Here is a 27,500-nt window from a genome sequence, read left to right as displayed (position 1 = left end):
TTGAATTTCTGAAACAAGTATCAAGACTTGAATTACCTATAATATCAGCCACGGTTCGGCCATTGGTGAAGCGGCCGTTAGGGATTCCGCTACCAAAATCGATACCGTACCAAGGCAATGCTGCCTGAGCAAAGCTCTTGGTAAGGCGATTGTTGTTTCCGTTATCTGATAAGGAGTCCCCGAAGATGAACTGAACAATCTTGCAATCATAGCCGTGGATGAAACCCGAAAGAAGGGTAGCTAAAACCACCAGCAGGAGCTTCATCTTTCTTGTTAAAAGATTTTCAAGATTTCTTGATGTTGTAATTTGTTTCAGGTTGGAATTTAAACATGAAAAATGATTTAGAAAGGTGAGTCATTGTTGGCATGGGGGTTGGACTACCTTTACTCACTTGTTTTAAAAAAAATCAATTTATTTATTTAATAATATTGCAATTTTCATGTGAAATTAATTAATAGGTCAAGAATGGAGTTTGATAAACCAACTGTAACTACTACAACCACTTGGGATTCTGGTTATGTTGCTTGTCAACATAACTTTACGGATGCTCACCAACCGGCCGGCCTTATCAGGGCATACTTGTAAATTCACATTAATATATTCCATGGAATTATTAATAGGGGAGCGATCAAATCAAAACCACTCAATTTGTAAAAACATTATTCCATCAATCATAATTTTTCATTTTGTTTATTTTTTTTGTAATTATGAGAGGTTGATTAATCATTATTTGTTGTGTAGGATGTTAATATTGGATATTATCATCTTCATTATTTTAATTTTAGAAAAATACATCAAACAGTTTCATTAAAATTTCATTAAGTAGTATATGAAACAATTTCATAACCATATATGAAACAAGTTCATCAAAAAAGTATTATATGAAACAATTTCACAAGATTAACAATTTCATGAAAAAGTTTCATAAGATTAACGACGGATGAGAGTAGTTTTTACGGTTTTTACAAATTGGAGTGGTTTTCATTTGATCACTCCTATATATCTATATCTATATCTATATTATCTTATTAAGCAAATTTAGTAAAAGTCTTAAAGTCTTAAAATTCTAAATGATCAAAATACCCTTTATACTCACTTTTTCACCTCCTCCTCTCCTCACATACGCTCACCCTCTCACAACCAATTTTTTTAAATTATAATTTTAAATTTACATTTTATACCCYTATAATTAATTAATTAATTTACTTTACGTCATTTACTTTTAAATGTTTCATTTTAAACATTTACCAAATTAACATAAATAATCGTATATCAATTAAAACATGTTTAAAAAAAATATTTTTATTTTAACAAGTTACACCATTATAATCGTCTCGTTAATACATTCGAAATGAGTCCAATATTGAATAGTTTTTGACTTAATTATATTATTATATATTATATATACTGTGAAAAAATATTTTTAATATTTACGATTTATATTTTTATAGTTATTTATTTATATATATACTATATATTTTGGGGTTAGGCTGTCCAAATTGCACTGTATAATATCTTTTTGGATTTTTTTGAAATATATATACATGTATTAATTCAACCTTAATCTGAATTTCTGGACAAAAAAGATGGTAAGCAGTTGAAATTTCATTCTAAAACTCATTTTTTTTTTGTCTTTTCATGGCTTATGATCTGTCAAATTTGTAGTTTTTTTATTGGTTCTGAGTGTTTATCTTAAAATTCAAGTTTCTTGGTTCTTTGCTCTTGGTGTAAATCAAATACATTTGTGGAGTCGTTTAAATATGTAGGATTTTAAATATATTGACTTTTAAACTGTCATACAATTTTTTTCATCGATAGTCTGTAATTGGAATCATAACTCTTATTTATTCAAATTGTATTAATATGTAAAGACCAAGTGTAACCTATATATATTATCGTTAAATCTTATCTTATAAAACCAGTGGAACTTCCAAATCGTTAAAATTCATGGCTCCCACCGTATTGCACGGATACACAACTAGTATATATATATATATATATATATATATATATGTGTGTGTGTGTGTATGTATTGAAATTTGACTTAGAAAATTTGATCTAGCTCATATAAGTTATAGTTATCTTTGTGACCAAAATTCATTGCGACCAGCATTGTTATCGATATATTTGTGACCAAAATTCATTATATTTAAACACAATATATACGTCTACAACTTCGTATAATTATTTTCTTTATCCGTAACTTTTGGCACTTATATATACCAACCGTCAAAAGAAAAAAAAATAATTGAAATAAATCGTTATCAAGACAGATTTATAATTCTTAATAAAAAAAACTATTTATTTATATATACGAACATTAATGTGTAATACATACATGTGTATCGGGGTGTCTTCAAAGATGGCCTCCAACTAAAACATATGAATGTGGAAATGTTTGAGATATAGGAAAAGTTTGTTCCAACATGTATGCTAAACTATCTATATTATATATATATCATTAAACATTTGAAAAACTCATAGAAACCAATTTTTTATGAAAATACTGTTTATTGATACATATTACTTAAAATTTAAAGTAAATTGTGAGTAAATAAAACTTATTAAAACCGATGAACGCATATTAGAACCTGTTTTTATAATGAATTTCTTTCATTTTACGATGTTTTTATAGTTGATAGACCTCCTTGATTTTAATTATTGGATTTTAATACAAACAGAGTATATATTTCAAAAATATTATAGAGCTTGGCATATTTTGCAAATATTACAAAACTGGGCATACGAATTCAAAATCCGAAACGATGAGGCATTAAAATTCAAATGTTTTTTTTATAAAAAGAGGGAGATGGAATTTTGGTCAAAACGAGGGTTTATATCTTTAGTAGCTGCGTTTGGAGCGAAAAGACCACGATAAGACTTATCCGGTAAGTAAACTTGCCCCACAACACACAATTGCTACTGTATGCGGTTCTAATTTATTCAGGCGAGTTTTTCAAGGGGTTTAGTGGCGGCTCAAGTCGCTGGTGACCCCCACTTCGTGTTATTGACTGTTTTTGAGCAGTTTTATCAAGAGAGGTATAAATTGAAGCTAGGAACCGTCTATTTGAAGGGGATCGATTGGAATCAAAGAGGCAAGGAGGCGATTTGGGAAAGCAATTGTTGGTATTTTCTTCCCTTTATCAGGTATCTTAGATTAGGTTTAATATTTGCTTTTCTTAGTTAAATTTTCTTTTCAATCAATGAGTTTGTAAATATATGATTTGGATTATGATGAGACTTGTTGAACCTTTTCATTTTATGTAAACCTTGATTTAATCATTTATCATCGTTGGGTTATTTATTTAAGTTGGTACGTGTAACCTAATTGTCATTGCTAGATAGAGTTGTGAATCCGCCATTCTTTTCGATTCTATTTTGGTAGAAAACAACATTTCAGTTGCTAGGGAGTCTGATTAATTTGAGTGTTGTGAGGTTGCTTAATCTAGTCTAAAACATTTCATTTTAAATATAAAAAATCTAAAATATAATTAAGATTGAGTTTTAACAAAATACATAATTTTATCTTCATAAAAAACAATATTATTAAAGCAAAAATAAATTATTTCGTTATAAAACTTAAATTAAATTATAATAAAAATAAATTACAAAAAAAAACGACAACTTATAAATAGTTAATTTAATATTAATATCGTTATTTTTTTTTCCAAATTTTTAAATATTATATCTTCAAATCTGTAGTTTATTCAAAAATTAACTCATCGAAATAGACAAGGAATAAAATGAAACATTAAAATCGAAATATGCTTTATTAAATTTTGTACAAGACAAAGACAAAGACAAAGAGAATTAATAAAATCTTCAAGAAAGAAAATATAGTATACTTTGATGGTGGGTTTTGAGTTCTGACGAGACTCTTTGCTGCCTTGGATGAAAAACCCAAAGTCTCTCATAAGGCCCAATTGAAGCTCATTGACATGGCCCATGAGCGTAAATTGGGGTCTACAGTTGGGCTTTTGGGTTGATGAAATAAATATTGAGTTAAATACATGAAATATCAACTTACTTTCATAAAAAAATTATTATAGCATTCTCTTTTTGTTTTTCTTTATTACAACAATGTACTTTTAAATTATATTTTATTAAGGCATCGCACTTTAAAATTTCTACCAATTATAGCAATGGGTAACCTGTTACCTTTAAACCGGTTAACCTCTCAACTTTTTTTGTTTGGGTGGCTTTAACGAGGTGATGTGAATGACACATCATTTTGATGACTTAATTAAAATAAAAATAAAAACCTATTTCAAATTATTATTAGTGATTTTCATTACTATGATTTAATTTTTTTTAAATTTTTTTGACTTTTTTTTTTAATTAAGTTGCATGCAAATTAAATATTCTAGAGTAAAATATTTCTTAAATAAATATGCTACATTATTTTCGACATATTTTGTTTGTAAAAAATGTAACACTTTTTATTTTATGTTGTTCAAAAAAATAAAAAAATTTAAAGTTCTCTCTAAAATGTTAACGAAATGAATTGCGTTTTACAATTTTTTAATATTTTGTAATATTGATGAATAATTCAAAAAAATCTAATTAATTTAATATATTTATACGTCAAGTAAAAGTTTTTGAACAAATATAATATATTCTTTAAAAGATAATATTTTTTTTGGTAAAAAAAGAACAATTCTTTTTTTTTTCTTTCAAAAAACACATTTTTTAAAATTTTTAGCGAAATAAGTTGTTTTCTACTAGTTTTATTAATATTGGTATATTAATGAATAATTTAGCTTTTTTTAATTCATTTAATATATTTATTAAATAGCATGTAAAATATTTAAATATTAAAATTAAAAATACATTGTTTAATAAGAACTAGTAGATGTTATAATAAAATAATTTTAAAGTACAATGTTGTAATAAGAAAGTCACATCACTATAGTACATATGGACAACCTACGTGGATAATGAGGTGGCATTGAGACCTGGTATAATGAGTAAATTTAAATCAAAAGGTTACCCAATGCTATAATGAGTAATTTTTCAAAGTACAATGTTCTAATAAAAAATAGTTTGAAAGTACATTGTTGTAAAGTACATTGTTGTAATAAGAAAAATTGAAATTACAATGCTATAATAAAGAAATTTATGAAAGTAGATTGTTATTTTATGCATTTTGCCCAACAAATATTTCAACTCATTAAAATAAACAAATATATATATATATATGTGAAAATGATCATTTGATAAGTAAAGAAATAATTCTAGTTCTTTATATGGTTAATATTTACGGCTTTTACCATGAAATAAATAATTTAACTAATAGATAATCAAATAAGTCAGCACCAAGGTACTACTATATATCAACCAAGTTTGCATATTTGGTACCGTACCACCAATTGATTGTATTAAATTGCTATACTTGAGAGTTGACATACATGTTGGTTGGTTTGGTACAAAACTAACACTCCTATTGAATTATTTGAGTTTATATTGGGTATTGTTGATGTACTTGGATTGTTTCTATATGAGGTTTAATCATCCGTTTATGTCAGTTGTATCTACATTGTTTCATTATTTATGCTATGTTGTTGGAGGGCTATTATGTGTTACATTTTGGTGTAATATTAATTGTTGCATCAAGAATATTTTTATACGAAACTTGTTACATGTTTTTGTTTCCTTAGATGTGGTGTAAGGCTTGACATAATAAAATAGGGTTAGGGTTCTGAAAAAATCTCTTCACACCCAAATGACAATGCGGGAATAGAAGTTTAAGGGCAAGAATATGTTGATACGGAGTGGCTTATTAATCTGAAAAACTAAGCCTGAGGCAGGTATATCCACTAGTTGTGATTTTTGGATGGTTGAACCCTTCATTTTTGGTAGAAACTATAGATGGATCCTTTATACCTCTCAAATCAATCACTTATAATGAGAACACACGTGATTTTGAATCTCGAGGGTCTGTGTATTTGAAAAAATATTCTCAAAAGATGAATAATGTTGTTAGAGTTTGAGAGATATCATAAGCTAGAAAAAAATTGTTAAAAGGTTTGCTTTAATTTTTTTTTTTTTAAATAGAGGGCCTTGAAATGTCTAGATTCACAAAACTTTGTGTTTTCTGAAATATGTTGGTCGCTTTGAAAGTGTCATGAGTTAGACTGATTTTGTCAGATTGTAGACGTCCAGACTGAGTTTGAAAAGAAAATTTCAAAAACTCTTCTCGAAATGACTCAACCTTTTTTGAGATGCGAATCTCGATAATTCTTACATTCTAAAAGTTCCATCTCGTTTTCTATTAGAAGTCAAGTATTGACACCAAAATGTTTGAAATCGTTTGAACTTTGAACAAGAGACTTGAACTCTATAAATTCATTTATATGTAAAAAACTATAATAAAAGAGAATTCTCATTTGTTTTAGAATATTTATCACGTTTATTCTACCCCGATATCTTGATTCAAGACATAATCTTGAATAATGTTTTGACTAAAAATAATTCTCCGTAGACGTTCTTCATGGCATGCAAGATGCAACAACATAGATATTTTTCTTCAAATTCTGAAACTGCACTCTTCTCGAGCTTTGATTCGTGATTTCTTGAAATTGTGCACTTGTAATGATAATGTGATCTTCGTTCTTTATGCTTGAACGTAAATGGCCACTATTTGGATAATCATCAATTGCAAATATTTTCTAACACATTAACTACAACATTAGCCAATAAAACAAGTTGGTCGTCTCTTAATCATCACACATACAAGAATGTCAAAGGTATATGATTTGTCAAAATAATTTTGTACACTTGCATCAACAACAAGAATAGGTAGTTTGAAGGCAAATACTTTGAGGGGAAACCTTTTCAAGATAGTTCATGTGTTGAAGAAACAAAAATTTGACCTTTTTTTGTATGCAAGAGGAGCATACTAGGAAGGGTGGTAAGCACAAGTTGTGGCATTTAGGTTTGGGTAGTTTAAGGAATGACATGTGAATCATACTGGCATTGAAGTTCACAGACAACATACTATACCGGAAGTGAATAGATGTAGTGACTAGATCATGGTTCTCTGTGCAAAAACGTCATATGCTCTTATGCACCACAAGGAGGAGTGGGAGGTCAGAGAAAAAAAAAACGAATTTTTGGAACTATTTGAATGATTTTATGTGGTTTCTCGAGATACCAACACATTTACATAGGGAGTGACTTCAATGTCCATATTGAGAGAATGTCAAATGGGTACCAAAGAGCTCATGGTGATTTCAGATTTGGTTTGAGGAACGAAAGAGGGTTGTACCTCTATCAAATTGACCCTTTCGATGTCAAAGGCATATCGGTGTATGATAACCAAAACCATTGCAACTCAAGATTTGAGAATACTAAAAATCTTAGGACATCTAATCATTGTTCATGGTTCTTTCTTTTATATCTAATAGATACAACATAGAAAACTTAAGCGGTGTTCCAATAGCCTTTTGCGTATGATCAAATTCTCTGTATATAAGATTTTGTTTTCGGCTTCACATCATGCTTCTCGAGACAACCATTTTGTTTTCAATTTTATGTCCCAGTCTACTAATTTACATAACATAATAAAAACAATTCACAACATCACAGGCCAGGGGTGGACCTTTGGAGAACCCAAGAAGATCCTGTGGGATGGTAAAAAAAAATACAAGAGACATGATTAAAAAAGTCAGAAAGTCCCTCGGACTGTACCAGAAAAACGAAAAAAAAATCACTCAAAATCAACTAAAAAACCAAAAAGTCCTCAAAATAAAAAAAAAAAACTGAAAAAAATGCCTCAAAGTTGTGGAATTCGACTAAAAACATATAAGGCCTATGCCTAAGATATAGTCAAAAAGATCAATTTCACTGGACCAATGTATTTTATTCCCCAATCATGACACAATTGACTTTTCCCCTTGATCAAACCATGTTGAGTTTTCACACGATCAAACAACTTTACGGACCTTTGATCAACCTTAATAGTATCCCGTCTTGATAAAATCTTGAGTCCACCACTACAAGACACTCGCAAATAATACATATGTCAGTATTTTAATTTCATTTGTCATTCATCAAATTTGAAACCTATGTGAAAAACCTCAATATTATGAGGATACTCTTACACCAACACTTTGCATCCATAATGTTGGGTTTTTTCACAACTTTTTCATTCGGCTTATCAACAACTTACATGACTCTGCCATATCAAAAACCTCACCTTAAGCTTTTTCAAGTCTCACTATTTTAACTTGGTATCATTTACAATTTTTTTTCATTTCATATCTATGAAAATCGATAGAATGTATGAAAAAAATAGTGTTACTTTAATTATATATTTATTTTACATTGATTATAAAACAATGAACCATGCAAATTGATTATAAAAAAAACATTAATTGTGAAGGTTGGAGTGGAAGTGGAACAACCATACTCATTAACTGAAATAAATAAAGAAGTTGTAATATTAATGTAGGTTTTAACTACAAATAGTACGGTAGTTGAGATGAGTCGCATTCAAAACTTGTACGTCTCATCACACAACCACGTGGCTTTGCCATGGACACACACAACTTTCTCTGCCCACGTGTCAAATTCTCTACTTAGCAAACCCATGCCATGCGCTCCTCATACATTACATATAGTGTATATTTTGTTTTGTTACCCTTCTCTAAAATTCAAATCATGCAAGATAAGCGTAAATTACGATTTTTACATTTGAATTTCATAACAAAACACTATAAAAAAAGTAACATTCAGAGTGTTTTTGTTGTAAAGATTTGCTTATTTTTTATTTTTACAAGATTTTGTTATGAAGTTTTAAGTGTAAAAATCATGTTTCATAAAAACCCAACCATATATATATATATATATATATACATATATATATATATATATATATATCATTTATAAAGAAATAAATTTAATATCTTTTAAACTTAAAAATATTATATTGACCTTTTTTTCTTATATTAGTAAATCATATCAATCTCATCCAAATTATAGTGACTTGTACAAGAGCATTCTCACGTGGATGTAGAATGTAGAATAGCTTAAGCTTAATCATGATTATGTCGTAGATGGTAGGTTCTTTTAGATTGGCCATAATTGTCTACAACATAGTATCCTTATCTTTTTATAATATCTCAAGACAATCGTACCAAATATTGTCTATTTTTTCACACACTTGGACTCATGGTTTTAAAACACATTTGATACATGAGGTATCAAATGCTTTATAAGACAATCTTAATTCTCATCCCCAATCAATGTGATCTTACAAATTTTATAATGATGAATTGAGCATGGAGAAGAGAACTAAGGTTACCCTATAAGTAACTAAAATACCTTCTCTATCAGACGAACTTTAAAACGTGAGTCCAAGCATGTAGATAAAACAGATAATATCTGGTACGGTTGTCCTGAGATGTTACATAATACAACACACATTATACAAAGTTTTGAACATAATTAATATAGAGGGAAGTTCATTTAGGAACACTAAATATTTTTAAAACCTAGGAACTACCGTTTTTCTTAGTATTCATGATAAATAACGTGATAAAATACTCATGGTAAATGTCGTGACAAATATTCGCGACAAATAATATTTATCATGAATTTTCACAAAAAATGGTTCATGGGTTCCATAAAATATTTAGCGTTTCTAAATAAACATGTTTCTTACTTGACGATTTGACAGATTAGCGGTTTAGCGATTTGGGTTTAATTGAGTTGTTAGTAGATTAGGTTAGACGAGTTGTAGTTAGACTCTAAAATAATATACCAAAGTTTTAAACCGATCAAACCGACCTAACCCATACGGTTTTGGGTGTGGTAGGTTGTAGTTTTGATTGGGTCGAGTTGGTTTGAGATTTTTTTAAACCGTAAACTTTAAGTTTGATTGTTCAAATGTTTTTAACCCGATCAACTCAACTCATTTATAACCATACCTAAACAGATTTTATTATGTGAATCAAATGTCACCTAAAACTATTTAATATTTTGATGATATAATTTATGTTAAAAATACAAATAAAAAATTTATTGAAGACGAATATAATTTGTTTTTTAATTTGTAACAAAATTATTAAAAAAAATATCTTGTAATAAAATCATTAATTCAAAAATCAAATAAAATTCTGAGGGTCAAAAACGTCAATTTGTGAAAAATAAGTGTATATATTCCCGACCATTATCCACAAGACATCTTAACCGTTCATACGCTCAAATCGTACGGTCTGAAGCACCAGGATATCCCAAACCATATCCTTAGATATCTTACAAAATCACCCTTCACTTCGCCTTCGATTCAGCGAATCACCACCATGGCCTCCGTCGCCCTCAAATCTTTCGTCGGACTCCGCCAATCATCGACGGAAAACCACCGTTCCTCCATCGCCTCTCTCACTAAACCCCTTTCATCCACGCAAATCCATTATCGCCGCCTCAATGTTGTTGCCGGAAAATCCAGCCCTAAAGTCACTGGACGAAACCTCCGTGTCGCTGTCATCGGCGGTGGACCAGCAGGTGGCGCAGCCGCGGAAACCCTAGCGAAAGGCGGAGTGGAGACGATTCTGATCGAGCGGAAAATGGACAACGCTAAACCATGCGGCGGCGCAATTCCGCTCTGCATGGTCGGAGAGTTTGACTTGCCGTTGGATATCATTGACCGCCGTGTGACCAAGATGAAGATGATCTCTCCGTCGAATGTTGCCGTCGATATCGGTCGAACCCTCAAACCCCACGAGTATATCGGCATGGTCCGCCGTGAAATCCTCGATGCTTACCTCCGTGACCGCGCCTCCGCCGCCGGCGCCACCATCATCAACGGTCTCTTTGTCAAAATGGACAAACCCACGGAGAAGTACAAACCCTACGTCATCCACTACAACTCTTACGACGGCAAAGCAGGATCCGCCGGCAAAAAGGTGAGCATCGAAGTCGATGCCGTAATCGGCGCCGACGGCGCCAACTCCCGTGTCGCAAAATCCATCGACGCCGGCGATTACGAGTACGCAATTGCGTTTCAGGAACGCATCAAAATCCCCGCCGATAAAATGCAATACTACGAAGACCTTGCGGAGATGTACGTCGGAGACGACGTCTCGCCGGATTTCTACGGCTGGGTGTTCCCAAAATGCGATCACGTGGCGGTTGGAACCGGCACCGTTACACACAAACCCGACATTAAAAAATTCCAACTCGCCACCCGCCTCCGTGCCCGTGACAAGATCCTCGGCGGCAAGATCATTCGGGTTGAAGCTCACCCAATTCCCGAACACCCACGGCCGCGGAGACTGGCGGAGAGGGTGGCGCTTGTGGGGGATGCAGCTGGGTACGTCACCAAATGTTCCGGCGAAGGGATCTATTTCGCGGCGAAGAGTGGGCGGATGTGTGCGGAGTCGATAGTTGAGGGATCGGAGAACGGAAAACGGATGGTGGAGGAGGCGGATTTGAGGAAATACTTGGAGAAATGGGATAAAACCTATTGGCCGACATACAAGGTGTTAGATGTGTTGCAGAAGGTGTTCTATCGGTCGAATCCGGCGAGGGAGGCGTTTGTGGAGATGTGCGCCGATGAGTATGTGCAGAAGATGACGTTTGACAGCTATTTGTACAAGAAGGTGGCGCCGGGGAACCCATTGGAGGATTTGAAGCTCGCAGTGAACACAATTGGGAGCTTGGTTAGGGCTAACGCCCTTAGGAAGGAGATGGCCAAGATTTAATAATTTTATTTTCTTGTTATTTTAAGCAATTTAAATTTATGCTTTTTTATATTTAAAATTTGGAAATATAATTTTATTACTCACTCCGTCCTAAAATTAATTTTACATTATTATAGTTTTTATTATATAAAAACTATAAATCAAGGTCATATGAACCTCTAACGTATTGAAATTATACTCTTTATTGCGTTATTGTTGGTCAAAAATCATATAAAAAGGACAATATTTGATGGGTGTGGGAAGTTTACCCAAGCGATTATTCGGTAAGCGTTTTTCTGTAGTAAGAATAGGCACTCTCATTTATAAGGTAAAGTTCTACATGTTCATCTGGTATGGTTTTTTCTGGTATGGTTTTTTGGAGATGCTTTAGGGGAAAAGATTGTGCAATAAGAGTGCGGATATAAGGGGTTTACATCCTACTTCTTGTTATGTAATTAGTTTGTCTAAGTTTTTTTTTTTATTATACTAATAGTTTTCGTTGTTGCATTTTGTGTTTTCTTGCTTGCTTTGCCTATTTTTAACACATTTGTCTTTGGTCCATTTTTTTGTTTACTTTATCAGTTGTTTATTTGCATATACTTTCACATATAGTATTTGTGTCCGTCTTTTAATTTGTTGGGGATCTCATGAAAATATATATCTTTTGGGGTAAAGACAAAGATTGCATACATTATATCTACAAACCCAACTTTTAAATGAAATTTATTGGGTTTATTTGGTTTTAGTTCAAGTATGTAAATGAAAAGATTGTCTTAGTAATGTATTTGTATGAGAAATTGAGAATGAGGTGGGATTGTGATGCGGGATGGGAAGGTGTAATCCATCGTGAATGAAGAACATTAGATGATACTATACAAGTGCTATAGTGCATAATAATCGATCTATATTCTAGAAAACATATATAATTCTAAAATAGGGTGTTAATCGATAAGAAAATCAGTCTACAGATAATATTGACTTCACCGCTTCTTGTTCTTCACCATCTTCCGTGGCTTCATAACTCCGTAACTCAAAGAGGACGACTATCGATGAGTTGTTAATGTGGATGAATTCGTCGATGATCACATCACCATTAATTTACTTCCTTTTATTGTAATTCGCTTTAGAACAAGCTTGTCTCAATCTTTTTGTGTTGTCTTTGAGTTGTAAATCAGAGATTTCTTCCTCCTTTTCTCCCATGGTGATATTGCTTTGCTTCAACCATAAGAAATTCATAGAAATGAAATAGACTAGAATTATATTAGGACATGTATGTACGCTATACCACCAACATTATTAGCCACCGCTACTAGAAAACAAACCATCAGCGACGAAAAAAATCTCTCGCTGATCTGCGAGGAAATGACCAAAAACCAATTCTCTCGCTAATCATCTCTCACTGATCTGCGAGTATCAGTAAGGGAATTGACCAATCACTCGCTCATCCTTTGCTGATCTATGAGGGATCAACGAGGGAACTGGTTTTTGGCCAATCCCTCACTAATCAGTGAAGGATTTTTTCCTTCGCTAATTTCCGTCACTGATACTTTGTTTTCTAGTAGTGTGTGGCTAATAATGTTTTTTTTTGAAGTATATAATATTTATATACGGCAAATGCAACAAATAAACCTACACACCCTCCTCACCTTTAGTGAGGTTTGAACCTTTGACCTCCTAGGAGGCCAAGGACTACGATACCACTAGGCCAAAGACCCTTTGGTTGTGGCTAATAATGTTGGTGGTATAGTGTAAATACATGTCCTAATCTAATTCTAGTCTACTTCATTTCTATGAATTTCTTATGGTGGAAGCGAGGCAATATCACCATGGGAGAAAAGGAGGAAGAAATTCCCGATTTACAACTCAAAGACAACACGAAAAGATTGAGACAAGCCTATTCTAAAGCGAATTATAATAAAATGAGGTAGATTAATGGTGATGTGATTATCGACGAATTCATCCACATTAATATTAACAGTTCATCGATAGTTGTCCTCTTTGAGTTAGGAAGTTATGAAGCCACGAAAGATGGTGAAGAACAAGAAGCGATGAAGTCAATATTATTTGTAGACCGATTTTCTTATCAATCAACACCCTGTTTTAAAATTACATATGTTTTCTAAAATAAAGAGCAGTTATTATGCACTATAATATCATCTAATGTTCTTCATTCATCATGGATTTCGCCTTCCCATCCCGCATCACAATCCCACCTCATTCTCATAGATGATGATTCAAATGATGAAGATGAACCAATGTTATTTGATCATTCTTCTGATGAGTTGCTTGTCTGTTGTATGCTTATTTCACAATTTGTACATATGATTGCGATTTTTCATTATCCTTTTTCATGATAAAATTAATGTTTTTTTTTCCAGGAGATGTCACTCTGAAGAGTGTGGTAAAGGCCGTCATGGTAGTAGAGATAGGCTCATGTCTGGTAGAGGCAGCAACTCTATTGGCGGACATAGCGACCTACACGCCGATGACATTGTGGAGTTCAAAGAGACCGGCGTCTAGGATATAGATGACCAAGAGGTGGAGGCCCCAACCATGAGATGTCGACACCTAGTCATTTGAGCCATCGACCATATTTTTCTATGTTATGCAACGAATAAGTAGATGTGATATAAGACTTTGTATTACATAATAAAATGATATGAATGTCTTATGTATTGTATACATATTTTTAATTGTGCAGGTTTAAATATGTCATATTAGCCGGGAGATGACGACTATATTCAGGTATTCCTTTGTTGGTCTGTGGCATAGATAGAAGGAAGTCCCTTAGGAAGCCCGTGACTAGATGTTCCAGAGCTTTTGTGTTGGTGTACCCCTTTAACATAATTATATCTATAAGTTTATTGTTTTTATGCTGATACAAATATTGTGTATGTAGGCTAAGTTCCAATGGGAACCAGAGCTGGATGACATGATTCGTGATTTATATACTAAAGTCATGCACAATAGGTACTCAGATTGGATGAGCATTGCACGCGAATGGGATGTGACACAAGCCTATCCTGGTGCTCAGCAATGAGACGGTGAGGACTTCTCACGGATTAGATTACACCACCCTATATGGATCCCAGAGAGGTTTTGGTTTCAGATGATTGACCAAATATGTATCTCTATTGTGAGCATTATGGATTGCCATGTGTTTTGTAACGACTTATATATGTGTTCCGTTTTTAACAAGTTTAGGATACCGAGCCTTGAAAAAGAAAATCCAGGATCAATAAGGCCAATTGGAATACACAATTTGCACAACATATGTGTCGTCTAGGCACACTAGGTGATCGATCAGTATTGCACAACATCGGGATAAGATGGTAAGTATATAATCTTTTTTGAATTTGTAATTTGTTTTCTATGTTTATTAACAACTTAATCTAACTGTCTAATATAAACATAAGTACTGGGTCGTGAGCTGACTGCTACTGAGGTGTTTGAGTGCACTCATTGCACGAACCAAAAGTTCGATCAAGGTTCGTTCGACCCGCCTACTGATCCTTCTCAGTTCAGTTACCCCAAAGCTGCTACGTATCATGTAAGTTTTCTAAAACCATAACTTCGGTTTATAGATACGTTTGGTAGGTTTAAGGCAATATATTTTAATAAATATAGTGATGCTATTAGTTTGGGCTGCCATTGTTGGGCAGACGTTAGGCTAAGTAAATAGGTTGAGAATATGACTACCATTGGTATTTAGAATGCTTTAATTGTAAACAACATACTTTGGATATGTTTGATTTATAACCGTTATACTGCTAAAATTTCTACATATATAATCTCACCCGTTTTGGTGAACCATAGGAGCGATTTCAATCGCTTAGGGGTAATTCACAGTACAGTACCGACACCCCTCCCCCTAATGAGACATTTCTTTAAGAGCAGAGTGTCAGAGGACGGAGGAAGGGCTGGATTTTTGGTTTCGAGACCTCCTAAGATCCCTCTTATGCTATGACGGGTAGATGTAACAGTAGCACCGGAGGATCATATGATTCAACAACGGAGGTATGTTGGTTATATTGTTATATACTTTTTCATTACTTTCATTGCGAACAAATTACTGATTTTGTCAAATATTGAATATTTACAGATAGCGGAGTTGAGAGAGAAGTTTACAAGGGTAGAGGAGGAGGCGCGACAGTGGGAGGAACGCCATCAGGGCGAGATGGAGGCTAGACGGAAGAGTAGGGCAAATTTGGAGGCCGAACATGCCAGACACGCTGCCTAGTTAGCCGAACAGGTCGTCTCATCGGAGCATTTTGTTGCAGTTATACGGCAGCCAGAATATGTTTTCCTCCCTCATCTTCCGGTAGTTAGATTGTATTAATTTGAACATTAAATTGTATGAATTGGTTAGTTTTAATTTTTTTATAATTTTTGGTTTGTTATTTTATGGACAGATTTTGTATAAATAAATATAGGAATTATGTAATTATAAATTATTTATTTTTAAATTAATAAGGAAAAATCCGTTGCTAAAAGTCCCTGGCTAACTCGTCGCTGATCTGTCGCTGATAACATTACCTACGAGCTTTTGACTGATGAACGATCACCGACGAAATAAGCATTTAGCAATAGATCAATGAGGAAAATCCCTTGCTGATACTCTGCATTTTTGTAGTGACTGCAACAAATGATGTATGGGTTTTTGGTTGATACATACAATAATAAAATTGGCTTTATAGGTCACCTAAATTTCTAAGCGTATTAATAAAAAAAAATTATAGAAAAATTAGATATATAAGATCAAACTATAAGACATCATATCTAAAAATGTTCCAATAAGTTTAGAGGACGTTTCAACAAGTATTTTATTACGTTTTTAAAACAAAGTGTTTTACTACCTGATTTTATAGGACATTTTAGAGAAATGCCCTATAAAGCCATTTTTTTTATAGAACATTTGTGCTCATATAACATTTTTTTTCAAATACTGAAGTATAGAATAATTAATACGATACTTTATTTTAAAAATGTTATAAAAGCTTGTCAAGACGTTAAAAAATCGTTTTATTAACATGTTGTAACACTTTTAGATATGACGGTTTTTTTTTCGGTCCCATAAACTTAAGTTCTATAAAATATCCAATTAAAACGTTAAATCATTTTAAGCATACTATAAAACAATTTTGTTCCGGTGAATGTAATATAAATAGTAAATTGAAAATTGCTTCATTTACTGTTCTTAAATCTTAATAACCATTACTTAAAAAAAATCTTAATAACCATAAAATTTAACTATATATATATATATATATAGAAAACGAATACATTTAATACATATAATAAAACAATTTAATACATGGTATTAAGTGAATCTTTAAAACCCAAAGGGATGAAAATATAACTTACGTTTTTTTAGTAATTAAATTCATAATCACGATTATGATGTAATTAATATATAACTTCCAATTATCATGTGCAAATTCACTATTTTAGCCCTGATTAAGGCGCCAAAACTTGTATTTTATATATTATATATCCAGACTTGAATACAAGACGGCACATGATCTTCACAACAGTAATTAGAAGATTAATTACTTTCATATTAACATCAAGAAACCATTAATTACTTGATTAAAATCAAAATTAGGCTTCTCCACTTCCAATATATCCATATATTCAGAAACAAATGTAATCAAGCTTGAGAAATGGGAAGTCAAGATTCTTGGGAAATTGAGTGGTCAAACCAAGAAATCGTACCCAAAGAAGATGAAGTTTTCCCATTTCCACAGCAATTGCCTCCTCTTGATTTAAGGTAATACACACATCTATCTATCTATCTATCTATCTATCTATCTATCTATATATATATATATATAATCAAGACTTTCTTTCTTGTTGTTTTAATCAAATTCTTCTAAAGTTTGTTTTTCAATCCAGAAGATTCAATCTTGTTTTATTAGCAGTTCATCATGGAATCAGCAATGAGAAGTATAGATTTCATGTTCTTGGATTGATGATGATGATCATAATCTGAACTGATCAGTAGGTACCCAGATCAATCAGGATGCAGCATTTACAGTGATCATCTGTTTTCTGTTCAACAAGATCATCTTCATGACGCTACTTCTTTGATGGATATCATGATTTCAAACAACAATCCAATCTGTTCTTCAATGGACATCTTACGTGCAGGTTGGTTAATTAATTATACAGATTCTTATACAATGCATGTTCTATGAATTTGAAAATATTCAATCTGTTTCTTGGTTTATGATCTTATATGTGTTTCTGTGTAGATTCTACATTTTATGAAGAAGGCTTTTTGGTTGGAGGAGACGGTGAATTAGGGTTTCCAGCTGATCAAGAAATGTCCATGATGAACTCATTAGGGTTTCAAGATCAAGAAATGTACATGATGACTACAAACTCATTAGGGTTTCTTCATGAAAGCCAACCGGGTCTAATGGCGATGAAGAACATGAATGATAACGAAGAGATGAAGATGGCTAGATCATCCGGGTGTCGAAAACCACTGAAAGAGGTTGACCACAAGGGTGGTGGTGATCATGGTGGCAATGTTGATCAAGGTGGTTGTGGTTTTAGTTATCCTATGCGAATGACATTAAGCCGAGAGATGATATCGCAGTACTTTTACATGCCGATAACTCAAGCTGCAAAAGAGCTTAATGTCGGATTAACGCTCTTAAAGAAACGGTGCCGGGAATTGGGAATTCGTCGTTGGCCTCATCGCAAACTAATGAGCCTTCAAACTCTAATCACCAATGTTCAGGTTAATTAGGTCCCATTTTATACTCTGCGGTTTCAAAAAGATTATATTTGGTTTATTTGATCATTTCCACTCGACTAACGATCTTTAAGACCATGCATCTAGATCTCTAATCGTTGGCACCATAAAACTGCAATTAAAATCGGTAATCTTGTTTGGGAAATGGATTTCTTTAGCAGGAATTAGGGAAATCATCTGGGAATGGAGCCGAAGAGAAGCTACAAGAAGCGGTTGCATTATTGGAGAAAGAAAGGAAGAAGATGGAAGAAATACCTGATTTACAACTAGAAGATAACACGAAAAGATTGAGACAAGCTTGTTTTAAAGCGAACTATAAGAAGAGGAAGACAACGAATTCATCCACATTAACTGCTTATCGACAATCGTCTTCTTCGTGCTCGACCACCTCAGTTGATCATGGAGGTTATGAAGACCTTGAAAATGATGAAGAGATTAAGTCGATGTTGTTTCTAGACTGCTTTCCTTCTTCAAGCAACAACTTGTTTTAAGTTTATATATATAGATCTTGTTTCTAAATGTGGTTTAATGTGACAGTATAATATTGCATCGTACAAGTTCATGTTGCTATAACCTATATATATATAGTTTGAATATATTTTGGTTCACCTCTTGAAATCATTTAGCGACAGCTTGTAATCAAACTCCCTTTCGTCAAATTATAATTTTTTAAAAGCTTTTGGTTTCCGTCCGTAATAGAATTTGGTGGAATTAAATTGTACTTTAAAAAAATTGAAAAGGAATTTGACCCTACAAAATTGGTTGGCATGATGCGCAAAAAAAAAAATGGAATTTGCATGTGTCTGGGCTGCTGCTAGCTGCTAGCTGCTAGCTGCAGGTGGTGGTGGCTTTGATTTGATGAAAATCCAATGAATATATATATATAGTGTATCCCATGTAAATTTTCTTGCGGTGTAAGAAAACTGCTATTCTAATGTATGCATATATTTTTTTTTTTACAGTAAGGTAGACTTATATTGAGGGACGAATACATATCATATATAAGCCATAGGGGCCACAAGCCCCAACAAAACACCAACAAACCCACAAAATTTGCAAGATTTGTAGTTTTAAAAATATTTTTTAACCGACAAATCCCAAATCTTATAGATCTTATATCTATCTATATGAAAAAGAAATCATGTAATGAAGTGGATAATTATTTATACAATTAATTGGTACTTCGAATTTAGAACGAGCATGAAGAAATTAAAGTTTACAACTCTCATATCATTGTCTTACCGATTAAGCATCAGTTGAACTTTAAAAACATATGTATGACTTTTAAATTATAAAAAACCGTTTAATAAACACTTAACGTGTAAGCATTTACTTGAAATCATTTACCTTATTGGTTAAGTATGTAAAAAACTCAGAATCTTACCCAGTGAGAGCCATAACAAGGATTGAGAGTTTTACATGGTAAGTGAAAAAAACGAATCTTATCCAATAAACATTTACCTGACTTTAAGATACTTACTAACAACCCGCTTTGACGATAAAAAATGTTACATGACAAATACTTACTAAGTAATTGTTTGATAAGCTGAACGTTAAAACAACTTTATTTAATACAATCTTGGTTTTTTGTTGAAAATTGAGAAATTGGGGGCTTTGCTTTGATTGGTCAACCAAAATTGATCCTGTAATTTCATACCCATTTTCTTGTATTTAATCCCCGAATTAATATCTACTTGGAACCCTCCTCACACCCTCCATTTCGAACCAGAGGTGACATTACCAACCTTACGACTTGATCTAGCAAACACTAATTCCAAACTCACCTACAAAATTTACTCCTACTCTTTGTCACTTCTTCCAAGGTAATCAAGATTCGTTTCCATTCGATTTCCTTTATTTTTTTAATATGAATTTTCGTGTTTTGATCTTCCCTGTCGGGTTTTCGTATGTAATTGGTTTGAATCAGTGTTCATGATGTTTATATCTTGACTAATTCTCTGCAATATAGCCCGTATTCGTGATTTTGGACAACTAGAAGAAATTTGAGCGGTGGGGTTTCCCTAAATTCCCAGAAAGTTTTTCTGAAATTTTCTTTCCATAGCTTTGGTGAACGAGAACTTGACAATCAACTTCATTGATGATTGCAATTTGATGGTTTTAGTTTATGATAGTATATGGTATATTGAAAATTATGTTCTAAACAGTTCGTAATCGCCTTTGTATTATGGTCTTAGCTAGGAAGTATGGCTGCTTATTGGAAGTACTTTTAGCTTAATCGAAGCCAGCCGCCTGTTAATGTATCTACAGTTGACCTCAATTTTAACTCTTAGGGTTTATAGAATGAACTAACTTTCCTACTTTATTGGCTTTTGGGGTTGGGTCCTTTGGTTACATGACATTTGAACAGGTTTTTTCAAGGCCATGATGTCTGACAATTTTGAGAATGTCATTTTCTCACGCAAGAATGCCACTCCCATACACAAATGCTTAAAAACCTGTCAGGAGCTCATGGATTTAAAAAAACTTGTTAGCGGTCGTTTAGCTAAATAACCCTATTGTTGATATGCATACAATGGACTTTTTTGGGTATGGATGAGTTTCTTTGAGGTCATGCGATAGATCTTGTTGCCCAAACTGGATATATTCGTTGCTGATCAAAGTCTGCATTTGCAGATGGAAGATCACCTAATATTACATGTTGATCAGCTTGTGGCACCACAGGAGGTGGAGGCTCCGGTATTGATTCCAAAGGCTTCTTGCAGTCATGGTGCTGGTTTGTCTACTTCTGTTACTGATAGAAAGGAAGACAGAGAATATGATGCATCTGGTGAGGAAGAGCCATTGATTCAGTCAGTTGAATGCCGCATCTGCCAGGAGGAGGATAGTATAAAAAACCTGGAAGTTCCTTGTGCTTGCAGTGGCAGCCTCAAGGCAATTTTCCTATTACTTAAAGGGGGGTTTGTTTATATTTATGTTTTTATTCATGGTGAATGTCAAATCTTTATGTATGTAGTTGTTCCCTTGTTATAGTGGTTAGTTACTGTTAGAGTCCTACATCAACTAGACTCGGATTATTTCTCCCCCAGATATCTTGGAACCTCTTATCTCTCCTCGAGGGCTCTTTTAGATAGTAACATGATGGGTTCCACATATTCTCACACGGTAGCAGAGCCAAGGTCTACCACTCTAGGGACTTGACACTGTGGGGGAGTCTGTACTCGTCTAGCCCCTTGTCCGTCTTGCCCCCTCTCGACACTCGGGACAATTTGTACCCGTCTAGGCCACGTTGGTTAGCCTTGGGACCATTTCTTTCCCTAGAATGGTTAGAACCCCATCGGAGTACAGTTGACCATTTCTTTCCCTAGTTGACCATTTCTAAATATTCTTACAGACTACAGTTATGAACACTAGGATGCCCATATTCTTAAACTAGGTAGGTAACAAGTATATTTCAACTTTGGGTATGCTAAATCTTTTCCTAACGATGTGGTTGTGTCTCTCTATGCCTTACTAGCCCCCCTATTAGTAAAGAGATTCCTGTAGGTCTTATTAAAGGCATTATCCAAGCTTAGTTGGGTATGATGATTTCTTATTGTATCATACAAGAAAGAATGATTAAGGCTATACTTTTTCATCACACCCATTTTTATGCATGGTAAACTTGCTAGGAACCGGGAGTAGTAATATATTGCAAGTACAAGATTACCAGAACAGTTGTTTGCCGCGTCTAGAAGTTATGGGAAACTAACGGCACAACTTCGGTCACTCGTTTTATAAAGAAAAGAGAACCTTGACTTGTGCCCCCATTTAAGCCTTTTATTTTGTGCTAATACTGAAGTGCTCGTATTCTGCAGTTTGCTCATAGGAAATGTGTTCAGCGATGGTGCAATGAGAAAAGAGATGTAATTTGTGAAATCTGTCGTCAGGTACCTCATAGCCTACTTTATTCTTATTTTTTGCTGCCAACTCCTCTTTCTTCTCCTGTGTCTGACTACTGTGAATATAAATTATAAGCTGTTATATCTTGAACAAACTTGTGTACAAAATAGCTATCACGGTATTTTTTTGGCTTATTGACTCGTAAGTTGTGGTTATATACACTCTAAATTTGAAAATGTGTCAAAGTGCATAAACTTTTTATTTCTTTGTAATGGGGGACTATGAGATCTATGTGTGTGTATGGGGGAGGAAACTAGAGGATGAATTGTTACGAGGCTTTTGGAAGTAAGTCACCTTAGCCAGAATGCCTGGGACTCGTTCTAAATTGCTATACTCGCTCCTAATAATTTGACTGACATGTAGTTTAATGCAAGTATTCCACTATTACCCGAATATCTAAACTACCTTCATCAAGCTAATTGAAGAAAGATTATTGTGGACAAAAATGGATACTATTAATATATTGTAGTGGTTACTAATGGAGGGGAGATTGCAGTGGTTTGGTCACGCTATTAATGGAGGGGAGATTGCAGTGGTTTGGTCACGCTATTAGGAGACAGATGGCGGCTCCGGTGAGGAGGATAGAAAGTGTGACTGTCAAGGAGGAGGAGGGGTAGGTCGAGGGGACTGTGGAATGAGCAACTGAGGTTGGACAGGGCGGCTTTAGGCATTTCAGAGGACATCTGACATAACGTCTGATAGGAGGTTTTGGAGACATATGACTAGAGTAGCAGACTAGGGGTGGGGATCCGTAGCGGGAGGTAGAGATTGGGAGATAGGATTAGTAAGTTGGACTAAGAGTATGTAGTTTCCATAAATTGATTATGTTTTTCTTGTACACGCTTTTATTTGTATGTTATTGCTTACTTTTAACCAGCTTTTCAAAACTTTATCAAATGTGACTTCCTCTCTGACACTTTTTACAAGCCGGGAGCCTTCATGGAAATATCCGCTATACTCTTTCAGATAGAGGCAGTGGCAGGAGCCATGTACAAATCAATGGTCTCTTGACCCCAGTTAAAAATTAAAAAAAGCTAGATTTAACTTGAAACTTTTTTACCCTTAACAAATGACACAATTTTATGCTTAAAGAACCTATTCAATTTTTACGAGACCCCACATATTTGATTTTTTTCTACCAAAACCAAAAGAAATAAATTCATCTCAATATCTTGTGTATGGTTTTGTTAAATCCATTTCAAAATTAGGCATCTCAATGTCTAGTTCTTTTGTATTTTTTTTATTAAATACATCTCAATATCTTGTTATTTTAGCTTTAATGTAAAATGGTTTATGATATGTTAATTGTTTTATATGCTCAAAGCCTCAAACCAATTATCTAGATATAAAATATATAAAATTATGGTATAATTTGCTATTCGGTTTAACAGTAATAGTAAAAGAATAACTGAAACTGAACCGTTTAACCCGAAAACCAAATACCCGAAACCATTTTTGTTTCAGGTGGATTATTCGGTTTTGGAAATTTTTTGACACTCCTAAGTCTGACCCCAGTCACCTGAGTTTCTAGATCCACCACTGGGTAGAGGTTAGGTCTGCCTACATCTTACATCTTACTCCTCCCAGACACCACCTCCAGGTGGGATATATTGGGTTCGTTGGTCTGGTTGCATATGTTAGAGATCTCAAATAAGCCACTTAAGTGATGTAGAACCACAAGTTTAGTGTCCAAGACCCTTTGACCACAAATATCATATTTGTGTTAAACTTATTTGAATCATAGTTTTTTTTACACAAGTACACACACACACACTTGGTAAGTCTATGGCAACCGTTAAACTCATCATCAAACTTGCAATATAAAATTAACATTCATTCCACAGCCTTACAATCCTGGTTATACTGCTCCTCCACCTCAATCGGAAGATGCAATCATCGATATCAGGCATGTTATTCTCTTGCTGCTTCTTAGTTGTTATCTTTCATCAATACAGGCGGTTGATTTTGATATTTAAAAAGAACAAAAGCTTTTATTTTCTTGGATACCCTAGTCGGAAACTTCTAATGTATATAATTTCGTAATCTCTCTATGTTATGGAAAATAACTGTTTCTTTTACTACAATAACTTATTTTAAAGCAGCTCATAATCTGTTTTTGTCACAGTGGAAGTTGGACGCTTGCTGGTACTCCTTTAGACTTGAATGATCCTCGAGTCTTGGCTATGGCAGCTGAACGCCGTCTTTTGGAAACGGACTATGATGAGTATGAAGACAACAGTGCCAGCGGGGCTTTGTTTTGTCGGTCAGCTGCTATCATAGTAAGCCATTGCTCTCTCTTTGACGACAATTCGGATAAAATTGGAATTTCATATAAGTTTTCCAAATACAATCAATTTCCAAGGACATGATATATAATAGGAGCGTTTCTACCCTTTGGGGCAGATGATAGGACTGCATACCCCTCCCCAACCCCGACCTTGACCCTACTTTCGAATGTGATATATTGGGTTTTTCAGTTTGGTAAATACAATCACTTTGGTGTGCATGTAACCCTGAAATTGGTACTTCAAGAATATCGGGCCACATAGAATCTCCAAGTTCTTGATCACCTGTTGGTTATCTCATTGTTACCCGAATTTAGTAATCTGTCTCATCCGTCTCACCAATTCTTATATAACATTAATCATCACAATTTGACGCAGTTGATGGCTCTCCTGCTGTTGAGGCATGCTCTGACAATTGGAGATGGTGATAGTGATGACGATGATCCTTTTGCGTTTTTTGCTGTAAGTAGAATTAGTTGCAACCATTTTTATATATGCCAAAATAAAAATTGTATTTGAGATACCCATATGATGAATAATGTTGAAAGATACTTCCCTAGGCGCATAGACCCTAATCATCACAACTACCACCTCTTTACCCTTTGAGGTAGAGGTCAGGTCTGTGTACATCCTACCCCATAGAACCTAGTCGTTACGGAAAATAACTTCTCTACCCTTTTGGCAGAAGACAAGTCCAAGTAGGCGAATTTTGGGGGCAGCCCCAACTTGGAAAATCCTGAAAACCCCCGTTAAGCCCAAAAAAGCTCGTTTGGGTCTTTTTCAACTCCAAATCCCTGTCCGGGCCTTTTTTCGCTCACTGAAAACAGGCTTGGAAGGTCCGTGCCCAAAGCCTGAAAAAGCCCGGGCCTAGTGCATCTCTACTCGAAGACCCTAGAAACAACCTCTCTATACTCTTTGGGGGCAGAGGATGGTTCTGTATACATCCCTACTTTCAAGTAAGATATACCGGATTGGTTGGTTTGATTTAAGTATCCCACTACCACTCTATTAGTATACATCTTGACGACTCGTATATGATTGGCAGCTTTTCCTACTTCGGGCAGCCGGGTTTCTCCTTCCTTGCTACATAATGATCTGGGCAATTAGTATATTACAGCATCGCAGGCAAGCACAGGTAAAAAACAATGATTTTTGATGCATTCATTTTTTGTTTCCATTTTCTCTACGTTAAAAAATTATGCCATGAACTTATGGATAAGCAAGTAGCAACCTAAATTGAACATTTTTTGAATTTATATATAGGGCTGTAAACAAAAGGCTTGTTTCTGTTCGGTCGTTCGCTTCACTTAACTGAACACGGTAAACAAATGCGATTTTTTTTGAAGTATATAATATTTATATACGCCAAATCGAACAAATAAAGTTACAGACCCTCCTCACCTTTGGTGAGGTTTGAACCCTTAACCTCGTAGGAAGCCAATGACTCACATACCGCTAGGCCAAAGGTCCTTTGGTTAACAAACGCGATTTGTATGTAAAAAGAAAAGTAAATGAACGTAAACAAACATAAATGAATGAATGTCAAACACGACCATTGTTCATGTTCGTTCATCTAACTAAAATATAAAAAATGCGTTCATGTTCATTCATTTATTAAATAAACGAACTTCTCTCTGAACGGTTCGCTAAATATTCGGTTCGTTTATATCCCTATTTATATACTGCAAATACTTGCACCAGCTCCTCACATTTAGTGAGATTTGAACCATTGAGCTTTTGGGAGACTGGTGTCGGGTTACCAGTGGGCAAATGACCCTTTGGTGACCTAAGTTCAGCTTAAGGATTTGGTAAAAATCCCGTTTCTTTACAAGTAGTTGTTTTTACCCCTTGAATATAAGCAGGAAGCCGAAACACTGGCCGCTGCAGATGTTGCATTCATGATTCCGGCAGGGCAACATAGAAACTTGCAGGTCACTATTGCCCCAGGACCCGCAATGGCTCCTACGACACCTATGGTGATACCGATTCCTGCAGCAAGCCCCACACACGAGTCACTTCAATAATATATGCGGTAAAAATCCATAACTTTGGTGCGTTATGTTCTTGATGTTATTTGTATCAACATGAAATATGAGGTGCTATAGCCCGGGCTTGAGATGTGTTTCAGGCTACCATTGTATCCTAAAAAGCTTTTTACGAGCTGAATTGTATCAAGTTTGTACATCAACTATGTGTTTGTACATATATTCTCACGATTAAGGTCTGCCTACATCCAAACGTTTCTAGATCCTACCTTTTTCAAAGATATACCGAGTTCGTTTGGTTTTGTTTGGTTTGGTTATTTTGGCTATTGGTGACTGCTAGCATCAGTCCAATTAAAGACCAGTTTGAAACACACCGGCACACATACAAAAAGTATGTGTGTGTATATATATTTTACGGTTTAGGGGAAAACAATAAAAAAAATGAAAAATTGAAAAACATTCTAATAATCGTTCATTTATACAGTATGCATATGTGTATACAAGGAAATTTATAAGTAAATTTTCCGTTACACATACGTGCAAAGAAACCATAAAACATCTTTAATTACTTGCATGCACATGTACATCTCTTACAGATAAACGATTATTAGGGTGTTTCTCGGGTTTTTTTTTTGGGGTTTTCCACGAAACCTTCCTCTCCCTCTCTCTCTCTCTCTCTCTCTCTCTATATATATATATATATATGGTACAAACTATGTGAACCGATCTTGATCGTTCATTTTATCATCAAACGGTTATTATTAAATGAGATTAAATAAACAATAATTTAATTAATGTATTAATTGATATGTGTATGAACAATTGTTCAAAGGGTAAATTGGTCAAACGATCATTATTAAATGAGTATTAAAAAATAATCAA

The 27,500-nt window shown here is 34.1% G+C and overlaps 4 protein-coding genes across 5 annotated transcripts in view; 3 read left to right on the top strand and 1 right to left on the bottom strand.

The window, feature by feature from the left end:
- LOC112514688 (GDSL esterase/lipase At1g74460) overlaps positions 1-351 on the bottom strand; it is a 1,697-nt gene extending 1,346 nt beyond the window's left edge. The window contains exon 1 of the mRNA XM_025121283.1: positions 37-351. Within this exon, the coding sequence (XP_024977051.1) occupies positions 37-265 (229 nt within the window). The 5' untranslated portion in view covers positions 266-351. The remainder of the gene's footprint in view (positions 1-36) is intronic.
- A 9,814-nt stretch (positions 352-10,165) lies between these two features.
- Positions 10,166-11,784, top strand: LOC112514549 (geranylgeranyl diphosphate reductase, chloroplastic). The gene has a single exon (XM_025121077.1). The coding sequence runs from the start codon at positions 10,306-10,308 to the stop codon at positions 11,704-11,706; it is 1,401 nt and encodes a 466-aa protein (XP_024976845.1). The 5' UTR covers positions 10,166-10,305; the 3' UTR covers positions 11,707-11,784.
- A 5,564-nt stretch (positions 11,785-17,348) lies between these two features.
- On the top strand, positions 17,349-18,939 carry LOC112514264. The gene is made up of 4 exons (XM_025120599.1): positions 17,349-17,455; positions 17,690-17,835; positions 17,940-18,433; positions 18,610-18,939. Exons 1-4 carry the CDS (start codon positions 17,349-17,351, stop codon positions 18,937-18,939), a joined length of 1,077 nt encoding a protein of 358 aa, XP_024976367.1.
- Positions 18,940-20,151: 1,212 nt separating this feature from the next.
- On the top strand, positions 20,152-26,897 carry LOC112514437. Of its 2 annotated transcripts, XM_025120913.1 has the most exons (9): positions 20,152-20,271; positions 21,083-21,340; positions 22,264-22,335; positions 24,193-24,254; positions 24,474-24,627; positions 25,012-25,095; positions 25,679-25,768; positions 25,897-25,953; positions 26,496-26,897. In XM_025120913.1, the coding sequence occupies exons 2-8, from the start codon at positions 21,083-21,085 to the stop codon at positions 25,942-25,944; spliced, it is 768 nt and encodes a 255-aa protein (XP_024976681.1). In that variant the 5' UTR covers positions 20,152-20,271; the 3' UTR covers positions 25,945-25,953; positions 26,496-26,897. The 2 variants fall into 2 exon arrangements, with proteins under 2 accessions (XP_024976681.1, XP_024976680.1); XM_025120912.1 differs by lacking the exon at positions 25,897-25,953.
- The last annotated feature ends 603 nt before the right edge of the window (positions 26,898-27,500 follow it).

This window comes from Cynara cardunculus (assembly GCF_001531365.2).
Source record: "Cynara cardunculus var. scolymus isolate 2C chromosome LG 6, CcrdV1, whole genome shotgun sequence".
In the NCBI taxonomy this organism is placed as follows: Eukaryota; Viridiplantae; Streptophyta; class Magnoliopsida; order Asterales; family Asteraceae; genus Cynara; species Cynara cardunculus.
The sequence above is the reverse complement of the archived record's forward strand: the minus strand, read 5'-3'. Positions and strand labels throughout refer to the sequence as shown.

Bases quoted from the DNA above. Each gene is read 5' to 3' on its own strand.
- LOC112514437 (XM_025120912.1), top strand. From the start codon at position 21,083: ATGGAAGATCACCTAATATTACATGTTGATCAGCTTGTGGCACCACAG. The intron at 22,336-24,192 runs GTACCTCATAGC...TTCATTCCACAG, and splicing joins TTTGTGAAATCTGTCGTCAG to CCTTACAATCCTGGTTATAC. The intron at 25,096-25,678 runs GTAAGTAGAATT...TATGATTGGCAG, and splicing joins ATCCTTTTGCGTTTTTTGCT to CTTTTCCTACTTCGGGCAGC.
- LOC112514549 (XM_025121077.1), top strand. From the start codon at position 10,306: ATGGCCTCCGTCGCCCTCAAATCTTTCGTCGGACTCCGCCAATCATCG.
- LOC112514264 (XM_025120599.1), top strand. From the start codon at position 17,349: ATGGGAAGTCAAGATTCTTGGGAAATTGAGTGGTCAAACCAAGAAATC. The intron at 17,456-17,689 runs GTAATACACACA...ACTGATCAGTAG, and splicing joins TTGCCTCCTCTTGATTTAAG to GTACCCAGATCAATCAGGAT. The intron at 18,434-18,609 runs GTTAATTAGGTC...TTTCTTTAGCAG, and splicing joins CTCTAATCACCAATGTTCAG to GAATTAGGGAAATCATCTGG.